The following is a 19,018-nucleotide window of genomic DNA, read 5'->3' as shown; positions in this document are numbered from 1 at the left end:
ATATTGTGCCACTTACATATCGTCAAAATATTCCTAAAAGTAAGTATATTTTCCCCACTTATAAATGAGAAAACTAAAATTCAGAGTGGTTAAATACATACACCAGGGTCAAAGTCTAACCTTGCTTCTCCTTGATCCAACAACCCTTTCTGCTATACAATACTTCCTCCTTAGGTTAATGAGAAAGTTAAAGGTATTGTGAACTAATCCTGTTTAAAGCAAAGGAAACATCTATCTTCTGATTTCTTGTTTACAGTGCATGGAGCATTAAAGGTCAATATATATTGAAGACACATGGTGACAGAATTATCTTTGTCTGAGGAGTTTACATAATTTCTACAATTTTCATTTCATACAAGGGTGATTACAAGGCAACTTCATGATCCCAGGTGTAAAATGTGTAAATAATCCTGCAATTATACCAGAAGGAAAACATAGTCTACAAATTCTATACTCACTGCTACATGGTTTATGCCAAAGGAAAAGCAGGATGGTCTTACACTTCAACATTTTTGTTCTGTGCTATCACCAGACATAAATTATTTGAGGTAATAAATTATATACTTAATGTTCCCAAAAAAGCACATGCAAATCATTTACACTTTCCTAGCACTCAAGTAAGACGTAAGTGGCAGATATAATTTTCAGCCTCTACCCCTCTTCCACTGGTCCACCCACTGGCTCTGCCTTGTCACACATAGGTTTCAAACCTCCCATCTGTAGAATGAAAGATTGAATTAGAACACAACCCACATCCTTGGGCTATGACTTCAAGTAAAGATAATACCTGATTGCACAGAAAGCTTCCAGTTCTAAACAAGAGAACACACTGACAGAGACTTCTGAAAATTATTCTCTGTGTAGGAACTGGGAGTGATCACACTCATCAGCATAGAGTCATCTACACTGTCCCTACAGAATTCCCTCAGACGGGTAAAGCTGAGTCACCAGTATGGTTCACCACGCCCATCACTCTTCTAATGTCAAAGCCAAATTATTAGGTGGTATCCAAATTTCCTTTCATAAATATTCAAGTATTCTTCTCTTTCAAACCCTATAAAATGACACCAATAGCTGAAAAGATTAGTTGTTGTTTGTTGTTATGTGCCGTCTAGTCGCTTGTGACTCATAGCGACCCTATGTACAACAGCCCTAAACCTTGCTCTATCCTGTGCCAGTCTCACTGCCTCCAACACATCCATCCTGATTACCCCAGTCACTGAATCAATCCACCTCATAGAGGGTCCTCCCCTCCTGCGCTGTCCCTCCACTCTGCCCAGCATGATGTCCCTCTCCAAAGACCTGTTTCTCCTTACAAAATGTTCAAAGTATGTCAGGCGAAGCCCCAGAATCCTTGCCTCCAAAGAGTAGCTTGGTTTAACCCTCTCTAGGATGAATCTATTTGTTTTCTTGGCAGTCCATGGTACATTCAGGACTCTTCTCCAGCACCACAGCTCAAAGGCGTCAATTCTCCTTCTATCCTCCCTAGTCATTGTCCAACTCTCTGATGCATAACAAGCGATTGCAAATACCATGGCCTGTATCAGGCGCACCTTAGTCTCCAGAAAGACACCGTTGCTCTTGAGTACTTTAGAGAGGTCCCTAACCACAGACTTTCCCATCGCAATACGTTTTTTTATTTCCTGGCTACTGGTGCCAAGAGTGTTGACTGTGGAGCCGAGCAAACTGAAGCTGTGAACAATCTCAATCTCTTCACCATCCATCCTGATGCTACCGATTGGTCCAGTGGTGAGAATTTTTGTCTTCTGGACATTGAGCCTCAGTCCATATTGAAGGCTGCAGTCCTTGACCCTCTGCAGTAAGTGTATGAGGTCCTCCTCAGTTTCAGCAAGCAGGGTTGTGTCATCTGCATAACGCAGATTGTTGATAGATCGTCCACCAATCCTAATGCCACGCTTCTCCTCATAGAGCTCTGTCTCTCGGATAATCTGCTCTGCATACAGGTTGAAAAGGTATGGAGACAGGACACATCCCTGGTGTACACCCTTCCCAATTTTGAACCATGCAGTGTTGCCCTGCTCTGTTCTGACTACTGCCTCTTGGTCCAAGTATAGGCTTCGCATTAGCATGAAAAATATTCTGGGATTCCCATTCTTCTCAGAGTCAGCCACAGTTTGTTATGATCCATGCAGTCAAATGCCTTTGCATAATCAGTGAAACACAGGTGGACATTCTTCTGGTATTCTCTGCTTTCAGCTAAGATCCACCTAACATCAGCAACAATATACCATGTGTAAATGCTCAGCATGTAGCAAATTTTGTGCACCTCCAGGCATTGCTATGGCTGGTAATGCTATGTGAAAGCCATCCCTTCCTTTATTTTTAGATAAATCATATTATAATGTAAAGATTTAAAATGAGGCTTATTGTTATTGTTGTTATGTGCTGTTGAGTCGCGTGCAGCTCATAGTGATCCTATGTGCAACACATCTAAGGCAGTCTCACTGACTCCAATACACCTAGCCCCATCACCCCAGTTACTCTATCAATCCATCTCATCCAAGGTCATCTTCTCTTAACGCTGTCCCTCCACCCTTCCAAGTATGAGGTCCTTCTCCAAGGACTGGTCCCTCCTGGGCATGTGCCCAAGTATGTGAGACAGGGTTTCAAAATTTTAGCCTCCAAGGAGAAACTTGGCTTCACCCTCTCCAAGACAGGCTTAAGTCTCAAATTTTCAACAAAAAGAGTTTTGTCATTGATTATTCTCTGGATCCACTGCTCTATCCCAGATAGCCTTATTTGTCCACTAAGTAGAAGCTTCTCTTCTCTTCGCTAACTTCACACAATAATTCCCTTATAAGAACAAAGCTTCTTGTATTAATCTGCTGTCTGTCTTGGTACTTCATAGAAGGAGCCACAAGTATTGAATACCAAGGGCAGTTCTAGTCCAGTTCTATTCCTAACTGCTAAATAACTATAACAAAGTATCACATAATTTCTATGCCTCATTTCCTCATAAAAACAGTGAGAATACGAATATATTTTTTACTTATTTCATAGTATGTTGATAGAGAAAAATGTAATAGAAAATTTTGTGAAATAAGTTATACAAATGTAATCACGCATTCATTGTGTTTATAATCATTTAAGCCACAGTATTTCAGTAGAACATGCATATTCATTTCTGTGTCTTGCTGCCAATTTGTAATTAGTCATTCCTCAGACTGCTTCTTTAATTAGAAAGAGAATACTGAGTCTCCTTTTTATGGGTATGAACTAGGTCCCATGGCAGAAATCTAGAGTCTAACTTAGATCACAGGTCAACACGTCTGTTTAGTTCTTATTATAAACTAGTATCTATTTAAAATTATAGATGGAAACTGATTTGAAAAATGCACACAAAGTTTTGTAAGAGAGACTGATGAATCAAAGCTTGACATTTAGTTTTCTTTTATTGTATGAAACACATTAAATGCAGTCAAAATCATTTCTTATTTACCAAAAGCTATTCACTAAAATGGCTTTTATTTAAAAAATGGAAAATAACAAGTGCTGGAAAAAATGAGAGACACTGGAACACTCATCCACTGTTGGTGGGAAACTGAAATGATGCAGCCGCTGTGAAAAATACTCTGCTGGGGACTTAGAAAGTTAAACATTTAGGGTCCGTATTGTTATTCTTAAGTACTATCCATAGGAACTGACCCATGGCTGACCCTGTAGTTGGTTTTCAGAGGCAGTAAATAATATAGGAAGAGACTCCCCGTCCTCCTCTTATGGAGCAATTGGTGGATTTGAACTGCATGCCTTTGGGGTTAGCAGCACAGCTCCTTATCACCAAGCCACCAGCACTTCAAAATGACCATATGACTTAGCAATTCCACCTCTAGCTGTGTACCTAAAATAACCAAAAATAATGACTCAACAAGATATATTAATCTCAGTTTTCCACAAAAACATTTATTAATACCAGGTAAAAGGTAGGAAGAACACAAATCTACCCACACAGGAATGCATAAGCAAAATGTGCTATATACATACAACATGTAGAACATGCTCTAGAAACATGTTCATATGTAAAAAAGAATGCTTTTCTGACACATGCTATGATATGGATAAACTCTGAAAAGAAATGCTGATTGAAATAAGCCAAATACTTATAAAAAACAAATAGTTATGCATAAGAAATATCTAGAAGAGACACATTCACAGACAGTAATTAGAGCTGTGGTTAACAGAGGCTCCGGGAAGCTGGGTTACTGCTCAGTAGGTTGCACAGGGGTGATGAAAAGGTTCTGGAAATAATGGTAATAGTTACTTAACACTGTGAATATCCGTAATGCTACCAATTTATACACTTATAGATGGACAAGACAGTTAATCTTATGCTATACATATCTTATCACACTAAAATTTTTTAAACTATGAAAATATAAAAGAAAGGCTCCATCTTATAGAACCAACTAAAATCCTAATCTGTATTTCAGTGTTTCGTGCGAAGGCTACAGATCCCAAGTCACCACCAGAGAAGGTTGAGAACACAGCTCCTGTAGAATCTGGGTCTCAGAACATGCTTACACCAAGAGGTATTTCGTGTGGGAACTCCTTCCCACAGCTTCCTATAAAACCACATGATTATGGAGCTAACTGGCACTCTTTGTGAGAGCTATTTTGTGTAGATTATCTGAGTTCTGATTTGATGTGTGAATAAATGCAGAAATTTCATTCTCAGAAACTCCCTCGGGCAGTGTCCTGGTCTTTGTGGGGTCTCAGTGACTAATGAGTACAACGCTAAGACTGCCCAGTGCCACTGGAGACTCTGCCTCTCACATCCAGGCTTTCCTGATAGCTCCCATCAGTGGCTTTGAATCAATTTCACCCAGAAGAAGAACAAGAATACTTTGGGAGATGCCCACAACTCCCCTGTGTAATCCTGCATCTCCATTTTGATTTCTTACCTCAATCATATCTACCCATTCTCGCACATTGAGAAAGCTCTTCTCACAAGTGACATCGTACAGCAGCAAAACACCATCTGCCCTTCTGAAGTAAGACTTTGCAATACTTCTGAATCTGGAAGAGAAAAGGCAGTTGTAAGTGATGGCTCCAGTCAGTCAGTTTAGGGCTGCCTTGTTTTTATCACTTGTGCTCACTTTATTTTCATCTTTAAAAGTAAGCGCATCCTGAGAAAATACAGCAGAAACATATTCCTGTGGGACAGCCTTCAAAGGGCAAGGCTGGGCCCCTGTAGCAGGCTGGGCTACGATACAGAAAAGCCAGCCAATGCCTCCATCCACAAGCCCAAGAATGTGGGGACACCCAGAGCTTAACCAGAAGGCTGAGAACAAAATTTCTACAACTTCCAACCTCAGCAACAAAAACTGGAACCCACATGACATAGGGTGACTGGAAGGAAATACATACTGGAGAAAACCCTTCTTGGAGTATGTGAGATTCCTAGAAAGCACAAAAGCTACCAGAAGAACCTCAGCAACAGCTCTGGTGATCTGCCACAGCTCTGAAAAGCCCATAGAGCCTGTGATTGCTGTCAGTCAGAATCAAGAACTACCAACGGTAAGTAGGGAGTTTATGAGCGGATGGGAGAAAATGAAACATTTGCTGAACATCATCATGGGCCAGAAGCTATATGTGTCGGGGATGGGAGGGTTTCAGTGATGACAGTGCATACCTCAACTTGTATATCTCTTCCCTAAAACAGAACACAGTATTTCATTAAGTTCATTTAAACAGGACAATGTAAACCACGGATACTTTTCAAATGTGGCAACTCTCACAATGTAGAGAATATGAACTTGATTGGGACAGGTCTGTCCAATTGTTCACAATTCAATGTGAGAATTCTTTTTTTTTTAAATTTATTTTTTTTATTATTAAATTTTATTAGTTTTAATGAACATTTACAGGGATTTTGGGTTTTCATTCCTTCATTGCTGCACCATTCTCTCTACCCTCCTCCCCAGTTTGTTCTTCTTCCCCGCCATCCGAATATCTGTTTTAATTGTCCAATTGCCACAGTGCTCGTCAAAGTCAGTTCTGATTAATCTCCTTTGTCAGTGTGTCCTTTGCCATTCCCTATCACTCCTCCCTGAGAGAGACTTCACCCTGATTCATAAGGAAAAGGGGATGGCGTATTCTCTTAGCTACTTCCTGCTGAAAAGGGATGCTGTGGGTTTCAGGGTGAAGATCTTCTCTCACTACTCTAAAGGGCCCCTTTGGCAGTAGGAAACACATAGACTATTATGGAGATTGATTTTGGAATTTAGATGCACTCTTATTGATTGTGCTTGGCCGTACATGTTCATATCCTTGAAGATGTATCATGGGGGTGTTGCAACCTAGAAGACACAAATTTGACTAACAAGTTATAAGTACATGAGTCAAAAATTATGGAAGAGTAAAAGAAAGGATTCTTTCATTGTTTTACAAAACCTCCCCCAGGTCCCCTCCACCATGTAGCCCTCGCTCTAGACTCCTGTGATGACAGAAATACCTAGTCATATATCTCTTTTAAACAGTTTTCTCCCTCCTCTGTTTCAGTGCAGTATACATTATTGAACCCATCTTACTCAGTCTCTCCCAAACCCCAAGGACAGTCCCATTCTACAACAGTGGCATCATGTAAGATTTGTCCTTTTGTGACTGGGATATTTCACTCAGCATAATGTTCTCCAGAGTCAACCATTTTGAATAATATTGCATGAGTTCATTGTTTTTTAATGCAGCATAGTATTCCATTGTGCGAATATACCACAGCTTCTCTAGCCATTCGTTTGTTGATGGGCACTTAGGTTGTTTCCAACTCCTTGCTATTGTGAACAAAGCTGCAATAAACATGGGTGTGCATATATCTGCTTGGATGTCAGCTATGGTCTCTTTAGGGTATATTCCCAGTAGTGGAATTGCTGGGTCAAATGGTATCTCTATTTGCAACTTTTTGAGAAAGCGCCATACTGCTTTCCACAGGGGTTGCACCATTTTACACTCCCACCAACAGTGAATCAGGGTTCCAGTTTCTCCACAACCTTGCCAGCATTTGTTGCTTGCTGTTCTGTTAAATTTTGCTATTTTGACTGGGGTGAGATGATATCTCATAGTTGTTTTAATTTGCATCTCTCTTAGGGCTAGGGATTTTGAGCATTTCTTCATGTGCTTGTTAGCCATCTGAATGTCGTCTTCGGTGAAGTGCCTGTTCATATCCTGTGCCCATTTTTCTATTGGATTATTTACCTTTATCTTGTTGTGGTGCTCAAGTATTTCATAAATTCTGGATATAAGTCCCTTATCTGATATGTTATTACCGAATACTTTTTCCCAGTCAGTGGCTTCCCTTTTTACCCTACTGGAGAAGTTTTTGGATGTGCATAGGGATTTGAGTCTTAGAAGAGCCCATTCATCTATGTTATCTTCTCCTGGTTGTAGGTTCAATGTGAGAATTCTAATGGTGCCTGGTACAAAGGCAGTGCCCGATAGGTATATGTAGCCCAACTGAATAGACTCTGTTCCCGAAGACTTGGACAAGGTAAAAAACAAATTATTAATGTTTCTGATTTTTTATTGTGAACGCAAAATAAGATTCCACGTGCGTTGTAATGCTAATTACTTTCCACTTCTGACCGTGAAAGAAGGGGACCTGAAAAGTCCCACTGTCCCAATGCCACTGTCTTTCCACGTGGCTTCTCAGGCTGTCACGGCAGTGTGCTTAGTCATCTAAATTCTGTCAGGGAAGGGTATGCACCTTCCCTCTAAAAACATCAGCTCAGTGAAAGCTCACATGGTTTTCGTCTTACCACACATGCACAGAAATGAAGAAGGAAAGCCTGAGATGTGGAAAATTCCAAGTATTTTGAAATGATAATAAATCTGAAGAATCCATTGCCATCCTGTCAGAACCACCTCACAGCTGATCCTACAGCGGTGCTTTAGATGCCATGAACAGCGCTGGAGGAGTTTGTCCATCTTTCTCCTATAAAACAGCTGGTGGATTTGAACTGGTAGAGAGGTGCTGCCTTTGGGCTAGTAGCACAACACCCTACTGACAACAGCACCAGACCTCTGCACACAAAAAGCATCAGACATCTTCTAAGATCAAATATCCTCATGAAGAGTTATACAGAACCCAAAACACGAGGGTCACTTACCTCTCCTGGCCAGCAGTGTCCCAGAGCTGCAGAACAGTCTGCTCTCCGTCTACAATAAGAGTTTTCATTTGAAAATCAACTCCTGAGAAGAAATGTAAGAACAGAGAACATAAACTTGAGTATTCTCATGGTTTTTCACTTTCAAATTTAGTTTATATGAGACAAAGCTCAGTGAAACAGAGAGGGATGAAGACTGTCTTCAAAGAGAGTAAGATTCACAGACCAATCCTAAATCAGACCACACACGTGAGTGGAGGCAGGCTGGCTGATAAGCCGATGGATTTAAACTATGAACAAAGTGGGGGAGAGGAAATGCATGTTTTTCAAACCCAGCTAACTAGTGGGAGATTATATATATATATACACACACACACACATACGTATATATGTACATAGATCCACAGGCATCTATGCGTGTACAGAGATAGGTGTAGATACCTGAGTGTTGTAAATGGTTAACTTGCTCAATGTTAAATGACAACAAAGACACCGTGGAGCAAGGCCTGGTGATTTACTGCTACTCTGGCAGCATGGGATTATTATGAACGAGAACTTACGTGGCACCAACCTGTCTATGTAAACATGTAGTCTTCTTTGTAGATAGGTGAATATGTGAAACACTCTCTAACAACTGAATCAAACTAAAGTGAGTATTTTGCCATATCATATTAAAGAATTTATCTGAAAACAATACATTTACAAACAAGGCCATTGTGAAGAAGGTAGTCTATATTAACATTTTCATTAATAAAAATAGAAACTCTTAAGATTTTTTTAAAAGATAATTTGCATAGCTTCAACTCATTTTGCCAATTCTTTTGCAAACTGGATGCCCCAAATCAAGTCAGCATATTGATTTTCGTCTTTGATCTGAGAGGTATCAGATTCTGTATTCTGCTGTGAAAGAGGGAGGGGAGTATAAATGTGGCTGTAATTTTGACCATAATGACAAACTGGTCACCATATGTATCACTGGGCAAATTGCAAATAATGTTGTTGTTATATGCCATCAAGTCACCAGTGACCCATAGCGACTCTATGTACAAAGCTCTGAAGCCTGGCCTGTCCTGAGCCAGTCTCACTGACTCTGACACAGCTACCCCATTGACTCAGTTACTGTATCAATTACTTTATCAAAAAGCCTTTCCTGTCATGGCCACCTTTTGTAAATCCTTCTGTCTCACACCAATCCTACTTTTGTTGTTGGTTTGTATGTACTTCCCTTTATTGGTCAGTTTCTAGAGGCTAGGATTTTGTCTGCTTTGTGGCTCTTGTACCCCAAAACAGTACTCAACTCGCTCAGAAATATTTGCTAAATAAAAAACCTGTTCTCTCAGGCTCTCAGCTGATTTGATTCTTCTGATGGACTCAGTGGATAGTCTGTCCATTGTCAGTCTTTCTTATCTAAAGCTGGGCCTTAAGCAGAGTAGACAAGGACTGCATTCAAGAGTACGGATGCACCTACAGCCTCTTGTTAGGAAAGCCCACCCACTACTTCTCAAAAAACGAATAGCACTATAGTACAGACCAGGAGATATATGTGTGTATGTAAGCTGACCGGCTAGTGAGTTTTCAGAAGTTGTACATTGCATGCGAGGGGACTGCCCATCCTCCTCCCACTGAGGAGCACGTGGATTTGTTTGTCAACAAATAGTGACAAAGAAAGACCTCGGTAGAGATCTACAGGCATATGCAATCCATAAAGACAGACAAAAGCAAAGTAAACCAGAGTCATTTTCCCATTATCAACTAAAACAGAAACCATACCCAGGGTGGCACTGGTATTTCCTTGAAACTCATTCTTACACAGTCGCATGAGGAAACTGGACTTCCCCACGGCAGCGTCCCCTGCGAGCACAATCTTGTAGGTCTTCTGCGAGCTAGCTTTCTGGCTGTCATCTGCCACATCTGTCTGGGGGGGAAAGCCACAGCTGGTGATAAAGGTAGTGTCGTTTTTCACCCTAATAAGTAGCGTCACAGAGAGAATTCACAGGATTAGGTGAACGGAAATGCCTCAGGGACTACCTACCTGTGCGGACAGTGCTGAAATTGGCTTTCTGGAACTCACAAAGTTGCCTTCACTCACAGACTCTGCAGGCTTCCAGTCCAAGACTGAACCATACATTTCCTCATCCCTTATCTCAGGAACCTGTTGGAAAAATTAACTATTAACAGCCAAAACAGCTTGTCTCACATATACCAAAACAAAAAACCCCAAGGCTCCTGCCATAGGGTTGTCTCTGACCCGTGGCGACCTCATGAGTGCAGAGCTGTGCTGGTGCTTCCACAGCTCTAGTCCTCAGGGAAGCAGAGTGCCAGGAACTGCTTCTCCCACGCCCTTGGGTACACTCACACCACCACCCATGAGTGTAGACAAAGTGGCTATGGCAACTAATAAGAATTTCTCCTGAACTTGTTACTGATAATGCTTCAGTTTGTGTTATGGATTCCCACAACATAAAAGTCAGATAAAAAAAAATTGAACTAACACAACACACACAAAAACTGCAAGTCTATTTCTATCGGATTAAGTCCAAATTGCAGGGACCCTACAGGACAGAGAAGAATGGCCCACAAAGTTTCCAGGGCTGTCATTTTAAAGCAGGCATCCTGGAAGGGTCACAAGGGTGGTGAGCTGCTTGTCTCTGGCAGTTGGAACATGATGTGACCCCACAGGAGAAGAATGGGAGTCTCCACCCATAAAGGCTTACAGCCTCAGAAGCCTGATGAAGGGTCAAACCTGCTCAGTGGCAGTGTGTCTGAGTTGTTCAATCTCATGGAGGCAGATTACACATCATTCTTCAGTGGAAACACTCATGGGTTGAAACCACAACCTTCGGGTTAGCAGCTGAGCACTCGCCCACTGTACCCCAGAGCTCCGCAAAGAGAGTGGGAGAGCCTAACCAGACACACGGCTTCGGAAAGCAGTGATCTCTGCAGCTTACGTCTGTATCTGAAGCATCGCCCCCAAAGCTCTCCTGCACACACTGGGACCTCTGGAAGCCCCTCTGGTGCCTGTATTCCACTTCGGAGTCATACTCGTTGGGATCTCTCAGGGTGGACAAGCCACTGTCGAAGCAGCTCTCAGGCAGGCTGTCCACTTCACAATTCATCCTCTGCATGGGGTCGCAGAGGGCCAGAGAGTCACAGTCCTCATCCATGACGGAAGAGCGGGATGACCTGGACAGAAAAGGGAAGAGGACCACTTAGCCTGAGGCCTCTCCTGCTGAGGACAGTAAGTAATACAGTAGTGGGATCAAGACATATTCTTTGTCACCAGGAGTCACAGTGTATTCCAAGATCATGGAAATAACATGCACAAGCACTATCACTGCGTCTACAAAACTACCAGGTCTCATTGCTGTTGTTCTTGTTATGTGCAATCAAGTTGTTTGCAACTCATAGCGATCCTACGTACAATAGCTCTGAATCCTTCTCTATCCTGAGCCAACATCATTATCTCCAACACATACAGCTCTATTCCATTACTCCCATCACTGTGTCAATCCATCTCATTCAGGGCCTTCCCCTCTTGCACTGTCCTTCTCCAAGGACTGGTCCCTCCTTGCAACATGTGCAAAATTTGTCATATGGAGCTTCAGAATTCTTGCCTCGAACGAGCAGCCTGGTCTCACCCTCTCTAAGAAGAACCTGTTTATTCTCCTAGCAGTCCATGGTATATTCAATACTCTTCTCCAACACCACAACGGCAAGGCATCAATTTTTCTATCATCCATAGTCATTGTCCAGCTTTCTGCAAGTAACTGCAAAGACCAAGACCAAGATCAGACACATCTTAGTCTTCACACTGACACTGACACTGTTGCTCTTCAGTACTCTGGAGAGGTCCCTGACAGCAGATTTTTTCCCCATGCAATTTGTCTTTTAATTTCTCAGCTGCTGGTACCAAACATGTTAACTATAGAGCCAAGCAAACTGAAACCATTAACAATTTCAAGCTGCATATCATGATGCTGCCAATCGGCCTAGTGGTTAAGAATTTTTGTTTTCTTGATGTTGAGCTTCAATCTATGTTATAGGCTGTAGTCCTTGACCTTCTGCAGCAAATGCCTCAGGTCCTCCTCAGTTTCAACAAGCAGTTGTCATCTGCATAATGCAAGTTGTTCATGGGTCTTCCTCCAATCGTGATGCCTCATTCCTCCTCATAGAGCCCAGCCTCCTGGATGATCTGTTGTTCCACATAAGGATTCAAAAGGTATGGAAATGAGATGCATCCCTGGTTATACCTTTCCTGCTTTTGAACCATGCAGTGTTTCCTTGTTCTGTTCTATTGCCTTCCTCCTGGTTCAAGTATAGGTTTTGCATAAGCACAATCAAATGTTCTGGGATTCCCATTCTTCTCAGAGTCAGCCACAGTTTTGTTGTGACCCACACAGTCAAATGCCTTTGCATAGTCAATGAAACACCGATAGAAACACAGACATTCCTCTGGTATTCCCTGCTTTCAGCCAATATCCATGTAACATCAGCTATAATATCCCTAGTAATAGAGCCTCTTCTAAACCAGACTAATGATAGTAAAAGAAAATATTTAATTAAAAAAATATTTTCATTACCTTTTTTACTGTCTGATTAAAAAGGAATTAGAAGCTAAATTTACTAATAAAGATGTATGTAGAACAAATGAACGCTTTTACTGCAATGTGGTTCAGTCATAAACTGAGAGAGTGTTCAGTTCTGGATAACGTGTCTACTTAAGAGAGTCATAGATGGGAAGCAGAGATGGGAGAAAGAACTGTGATAACAGGAAACTTCAAACCTCTAATATTAACAAATCTTTCAAAGGTTTCTCTCCTCCAACACATGAATATCTGGCACTTGAAGGAAAATACAGATTATACCAGATAAAATAAGGTGAAGGCAAACTTTTCTGGAAGTTAAATTCCTAGTGAACATGGTTAGAACTGGCAACACCTAGAAATGGATGATCCTGGAGAGTCAGTGAATGAGAAGCATTTTCTACCACCAACAACACATGGCTGTGGGCACCAACCCAAATGCATGCAATTCAAATTCATCAGCTACTTTGAGAGACAAAGATGAGCAATCTCCTCCTGTGTGATTTACACCCTCTGAAAACTTGTATGAGTCAGTTCTGATGAGAAAGCACATAACAACCTAACAACAATAATGCCCTGACACATAACCTGAAAAGATTCTTGTTAAGGAAATCTTACCTAGAGCCCTTGTCTTTCTTGGATTTTTCCATTTATAAAACTCCAAAGCAAAGAATTTAACATCAAGCAAGAAAATTTAACTATATACACATTTCCTATTGAACTTCTGTTCTTCCAATTGCTTTTCTTTAGGCTGTAAGCTTAAATGAAAGTTACAGCATGGACTAGGACTTACAGAGCACCTGCTATGTGTTGAACTTCATCAACTTCACATAACACACTCATTAGAAAGGAGCAGAGGCAATGTAGAGTCTCCAGATGTAGGAAGTTATCAAGAAATGGACATACTTAGAACCATGAAGATGTTCTCAATGTGATTAAGTGTAACCATGGGTATCAGAGAAATCAAAATTTTATTTCATTTTGTTGTTGGATGCCATTGAGTGTGACTCATTGCAGCCCTATGAACTTGACTGCTGTTCTATCCTCTGCCATCCTTATCATCTGACATACTTAAGCCCATTGCTGCAGTCACTGGATCAATCCACCTCGTCGGTGTCTCACTTATCCTCCACCTTTCCAGGTATAATATCCCTTTCCAAGGAATAGCTTCTCTTAGCAACATGTCCAAAGGATCAGAGATGAAGCTTTGCAATCTTTGCCTCAAAGAAGTACTCCAGCTTCAATTCTTCCAAAACATACGTTTGTTCTTTTGGCAGTCCATGAAGAGTTCAGTATTCTCCTCCAATACCAAATTCAACGGCATTCATTAACCAGATCACAGTACCAAGTGATCACTGTTCTTCAGTATTTTGGAGAGATTGCTGACAGCAGATTTGCCCAAATCTCCTGACTGCTGTTACCAAGAATGCCGAGTGTTGAGTCAAGTAAGCTGAACTCATCGACATCTTCATTCTTTTCTCCATCTATCACGATGTTGCCTTCTGGTCCAATGGTGAGGACCTCTGTTTTCTTGATGTTGTGATGTTGCTTATGTTGAAGGATGTAGTCTTTGATATTCTGGAATAAGAGTTTCAAGTACTCATTTTACATTAGCAAATTTTCTTAAATATGCTAATTATTCATTAGTAAATGTCTAAAACTAATTGCAAAGATGATTTTGTTACTTAGATCTTCCTTAAATACATTTCTTAACTAAAAGTTATGATCCAGGGATAGGAAGTTTCACACCATAACAGTTTCTTTAACTGTGTATTTTTGTAGCACATTTCCTGTTTATGTTCAACATTTAATAAAGTCTTCCTGAAACTGATTTTAAGTCAATCTGCAAGAAATATAAGCACATAATTCTCACTATAATGTAGTTCAAACACTTCAGCAACAAGTTCTCAGTACTAGTTAGAAGATTCTGTTTTATTTCACATACCTACTTTTTAGTAAAGTGTGAACAAGAAATGAAATTCTTAACTGAAGAACCAACTCTTTCAAACATAAACTATTCTTGTGTACCCTAAGAACATTTTCATTACAATTAAATATGGGAAATATAAAACAAGTTCTATTTCTGTTGGCACTTTCAACAATGCACAAAAGCAAAAGAAATTCATGAATTAACATCAAATAAAGCCACAAAAGATGAAACTAAACATATAGCATACTTTTGTTATGTTTTTATATTACTATTAAAATGAAAACAAAATATTTAACTTTCAGTCAAAAAAAGGAGCAGTCTGGGCCACCAATTTTGACATACTCCAAATTAAATTTTTCTTTTTAAAAAAAAATATGTGAGCTTATTTATTTGCCACACATAGAAAATTCTATTTCTGACTGGATTCAGATTTGGAGGTAGAAGCGCTCAGAGAGGACAGCCTCCGTCTCTTGGCAATCTGCTCCTGGTGTTTCTCTTTGGCCTCCTTCATTCTCTTGGCCAAACGCTTAGGGTACTCTGCAGCCTCCTCCTTACTCTTCTTGGTGCGCTGTTTCTTCAGCGGAATGCGCCGGCACTTGTGCTGCAGGACACGTGGAGTAACAAGACGATAAATCTCAGACGCTTTGGTTCTGGGTGTCTTGCCTTCTTTGTTCAGTGGCTTTCTCACAACATACTGACGGACATCATCTTCCTTGGAGAGGCTGAAGAGTTTGAGAATTCTGCTGGCTCTCTTGGGCCCCAGGCGATGTGGCACAGTGGTATCAGTCAATCCTGGGATATCCTTCTCCCTTTTCTTGACAATGACCAAGTTGAGAACACTCAGATTGGCATTCACAATGCAATCCGGACAGATTTGCACTTCCTCTCTCAGTTCTCCGTGGTCACAAGAAAGCCCCTTACTCAGCAGCAGGCAAACTCAGCCACGGGTCAAGACACCTTGACCTTTTCATGGGAAAACCTTGCTTGTTGTTTCCACCACTGATCCGGACAACATATCCCTTCCACTCGTCACCGAGAGAGTCAGCAGCAACTTCTGTGACCATTAGCTTCTCATAAAATGTACAAAGTGTGCGTTCATCGTCCACCTCAAAGAGTTTCTGGCAGCCAGTGGCTGGGAAAGAGATGTTCAGCTTCATGGTGAAGCAGCCGACGGCCCTAGCGGCGCCACAAAAAAGAGCAAATTAACTTTTTTAATTAGCAAAACTATACATAAGCCTACACTGTAATCCTATAATCCTTGAATGTTTATTATTCAATAATAATGTTGATTCAATATATTATTCAATATCATGTAAGGATAGTAACAACAGTTTACTTCACGTGGTGGAACAGAGCTAAATGAACACTTTCTGGTAAACCTCTGACACTCTTTTTAACGCTGTAGCTCATAAACATCTACCAGCAATGTCTCGACTTAAAAGCTTTCTTTTCCTCCAATATAACTAAAATATTACAATAAGCAAAGGCTCAGGATTCAAATCCACCAACTGCTCTGCAATAGAAAGATGGGCAATCTCCTCCCTTGGGATTTGCAGTCTCTGAAAACTTGCTCTCAGGTGAACTGCAGCTTCTAACTTAACAGCAAAGTGTTTGTTTTTGAGATTAAACACCTATGGATAGTGCTAGATAGTCTCAACCCTACAGTCAGTGTTTATTTAGTCAGACTATACTGTATTAATGCATCGTTTAAAAAAGTATTCATCCTATGATTCCACGGAGTTAAGTGGCACAAAAAATGCTGAAGTGCTGTTCAGCTGATATCTGAAAGGTCAGCAGTTTCAATTAAATCAGGGGCAGCTAAGAGGAAATGTTTGCCAATTTAGTTTTGCAAGACCTTGTTACTGTTGCTAGGTCCCATGAGTCAAGTTTTGACTCATAGTGATCCTATCATCAACAGATCTGAACCCTGTCATAGCCTGTGCCATCCTCACCATCTCTGATACACTTAAGCCTACTCATTGGTTCAGCCAGTGAATCAATCCACCTGGTTGAGAGTCTTCCCTTCTTTTGCCAACCCTCCACCTTTTCAAGCATGATATCTTTTTCCAAGTAAAAGCCTCCCCTAGCAACATGCCCAAAGTGTGTGAGACAAAGCTTTGCCATCTTTGCCTCCAAGAAACTTTCTGGCCACATTTTTTTCCAAGACATATCTCTTTGTTCTTTTGCAGTTCATGGATGATCAGAACTTTTCTCCAACTCCACAACCCAAAGGCATCAATTCTTCTGTTATCCTTATTTGCTGTCCAGTTTTCAGATGCACAGAAAATCACCAAAAAGATCAGCCTGAATTAGACACACCTTAGTTTTCAAACAAACATCATTGGTCTTCAATACCCTGAAGAGGTTCCTGACAATGGACTTGCCTAATGCAACATGTCTCCTGGTTTCTTGACCACTGGTACCAAGAAAGTTGAGTGTGGATCCAAGCAAGAGGAAGTTGTAAATCCCACAAAGTGTAGTTCTGCTCTGATGCATGCCCTGGAACTGATTCAATGACAGGTACCTGGTTTGTCTTTGTTGTTTTATGTTTCTTGTTGATTTCATTAGTCAGGTACGTGGTTTATGTTTATTGTTTTGTGTTTCTTGTTGATTTCATCAGTGTTTCCGCAACATCTCCTACTGACTCCAATTCCAAAAATGATTCAAGATAAGGTAAAGAGTAACTTTATCTTCTCTAAAATATTTTTGCTTAATTAACATTTATATTGACATTTATGTATCATACGTTAGAACTGTAAATAAGGTAACAGAGAAATTAGTAAAATTTATTTTCTTTTTATACTAGATCCAAAATTGACACAAAAAGGAAGTGTTAACCTACCTGTCATAGCGTAGAGTTTGAGGAGAATGACCATTAAATTTGGGACTGCTTCTAGAAATTGTATTCCCTGGAGAGATGTTATTTATGCGCTGTAATGTAAAAATAACCTTGTTATTTCATGCACAATTTTCAAGATATTGTTTTATCTGCAGTAAATTATTCATCTTCTTAAGTCATAACTAAGACCTTAGCTTGTCAAATAAGCAATGACAATCATCAAAATCAAGGAAACATTACAGCAAGATAAGGAAATGCAAGTGTTCTCGCTGCACTGTGTCTTAAGTTCAAATCCCAATGCAGGACTCTCACTCCTCAGATTCACCAGACCCCTTCATCAACCACTGCCAACACCCTCACACTTGTCCCTTCTCAGGCTACAGTTTGGCTTAGTGAGTGATCCCTGCATATTTAGAGTTATGTATACAACTCTTAGAACCCAGCCTTGCAATCAGACCCAAAGGTGCCAGTACAGCTTTAAGGTAAGTTGTCTAGGAAACAATGGAAAAACTCAACTCACTACCATAGAGGTTGGCCCTCCAGCAAAGGAGGCAAATCAGTGGGGAGTAGATTGTCTATCTTTCTCCTGTGAAGCTGCTGGTAGATCTGGAGCACCAGAGAAGTGTGGCCTTTGAGTTACCAGCTCAACTCCCTCATATACTCCAAATGCAGGAAGTTCCGAAAACCAATGAGCCACTAAGATGAAGAATCTGATAGGCTTTCATCTGAACAGTATTTTATTGTTACCTTCATAAAACTTTCCACTTTTTTCTATTGCTATCCTGTACATCTTAACTCCCTATGATTTATTATTTCTCTTCCCAGGCAAGCTAATACAAAACCATCTAATACAAAAGTTCACTAATATCTAAGCATTTCTATAGTAGGGTAGCAGAAAATTTTAATTTGGAAAAAATGCTCCTCTTATTATATGGATATAGCTTCTCCCTTCTATAATGATCTGCACTAAATTCTCTTCCAAGAATATACACAATTTCCATTACCTACAGAATATTCTACCACTAGGTAGAATCAAATGTATTGGAAATTACACTGCATACCAAAGATCTGTTGAATTTGCTGTAGCTGCTTTCCAGAGCACTTCTCAGCCCATCATTGCTGTCATGGAGTTTCCGGTTAGCTGTTCTACAGAATAAACAAACAAAAAATAAATAGCATGAGCAGCTGATGAGCCATGAACAGATGGACAGATCTGGATGTGGAATTACCGCCTCTTATAGCCTCCTACCCCTTTCCTTTAAACTGTACACACTGAGATAACTTATATTTGGACTGTAATGCAGTAATTTACTTACCTCTTTGTAAACTGTCATGGCATTTTATGAATAAATTAGTTGTGTGTGTGGGAACTTAACTCTTTCCTCCCAGAGTTCCGGTGTGTGACCAGGTTACATGTTCCATTTCCTAAATGTGTGACATCTGCTGCTCTCAGGGACCTCCTGACATGTCCAGCAGTCACAGAACAGTACACTGGGCCCCGCTTTCTTCTCCGGCTCCTCCTGTAGTCTATGCATGGCCTGGTCCTCTT

General features: G+C 40.6%; 1 protein-coding gene and 1 pseudogene across 1 annotated transcript in view; both read right to left on the bottom strand.

Moving 5' to 3' along the window:
- Window positions 1–19,018, bottom strand: part of RASEF (RAS and EF-hand domain containing) — an 81,510-nt gene that overhangs the window by 9,352 nt on the left and 53,140 nt on the right. Inside the window, exons 8-14 of the mRNA XM_006903278.1 lie at window positions 18,531–18,615; window positions 17,473–17,561; window positions 11,066–11,300; window positions 10,150–10,269; window positions 9,888–10,032; window positions 8,121–8,202; window positions 4,920–5,034 (exon numbers count right to left, since the gene is read on the bottom strand). Of these exons, the coding sequence (XP_006903340.1) occupies window positions 4,920–5,034; window positions 8,121–8,202; window positions 9,888–10,032; window positions 10,150–10,269; window positions 11,066–11,300; window positions 17,473–17,561; window positions 18,531–18,615 (871 nt within the window). The remainder of the gene's footprint in view (window positions 1–4,919; window positions 5,035–8,120; window positions 8,203–9,887; window positions 10,033–10,149; window positions 10,270–11,065; window positions 11,301–17,472; window positions 17,562–18,530; window positions 18,616–19,018) is intronic.
- Window positions 15,040–15,787, bottom strand: LOC102872176 (annotated as a pseudogene).

This window comes from Elephantulus edwardii, unplaced genomic scaffold (genome assembly GCF_000299155.1).
Source record: "Elephantulus edwardii isolate Elephantulus edwardi_28Jun2011 unplaced genomic scaffold, EleEdw1.0 scaffold00553, whole genome shotgun sequence".
Classification (NCBI taxonomy): Eukaryota; Metazoa; Chordata; class Mammalia; order Macroscelidea; family Macroscelididae; genus Elephantulus; species Elephantulus edwardii.
Note: the sequence above shows the minus strand (reverse complement) of the source record. Positions and strands in the feature narration are given on the sequence as shown.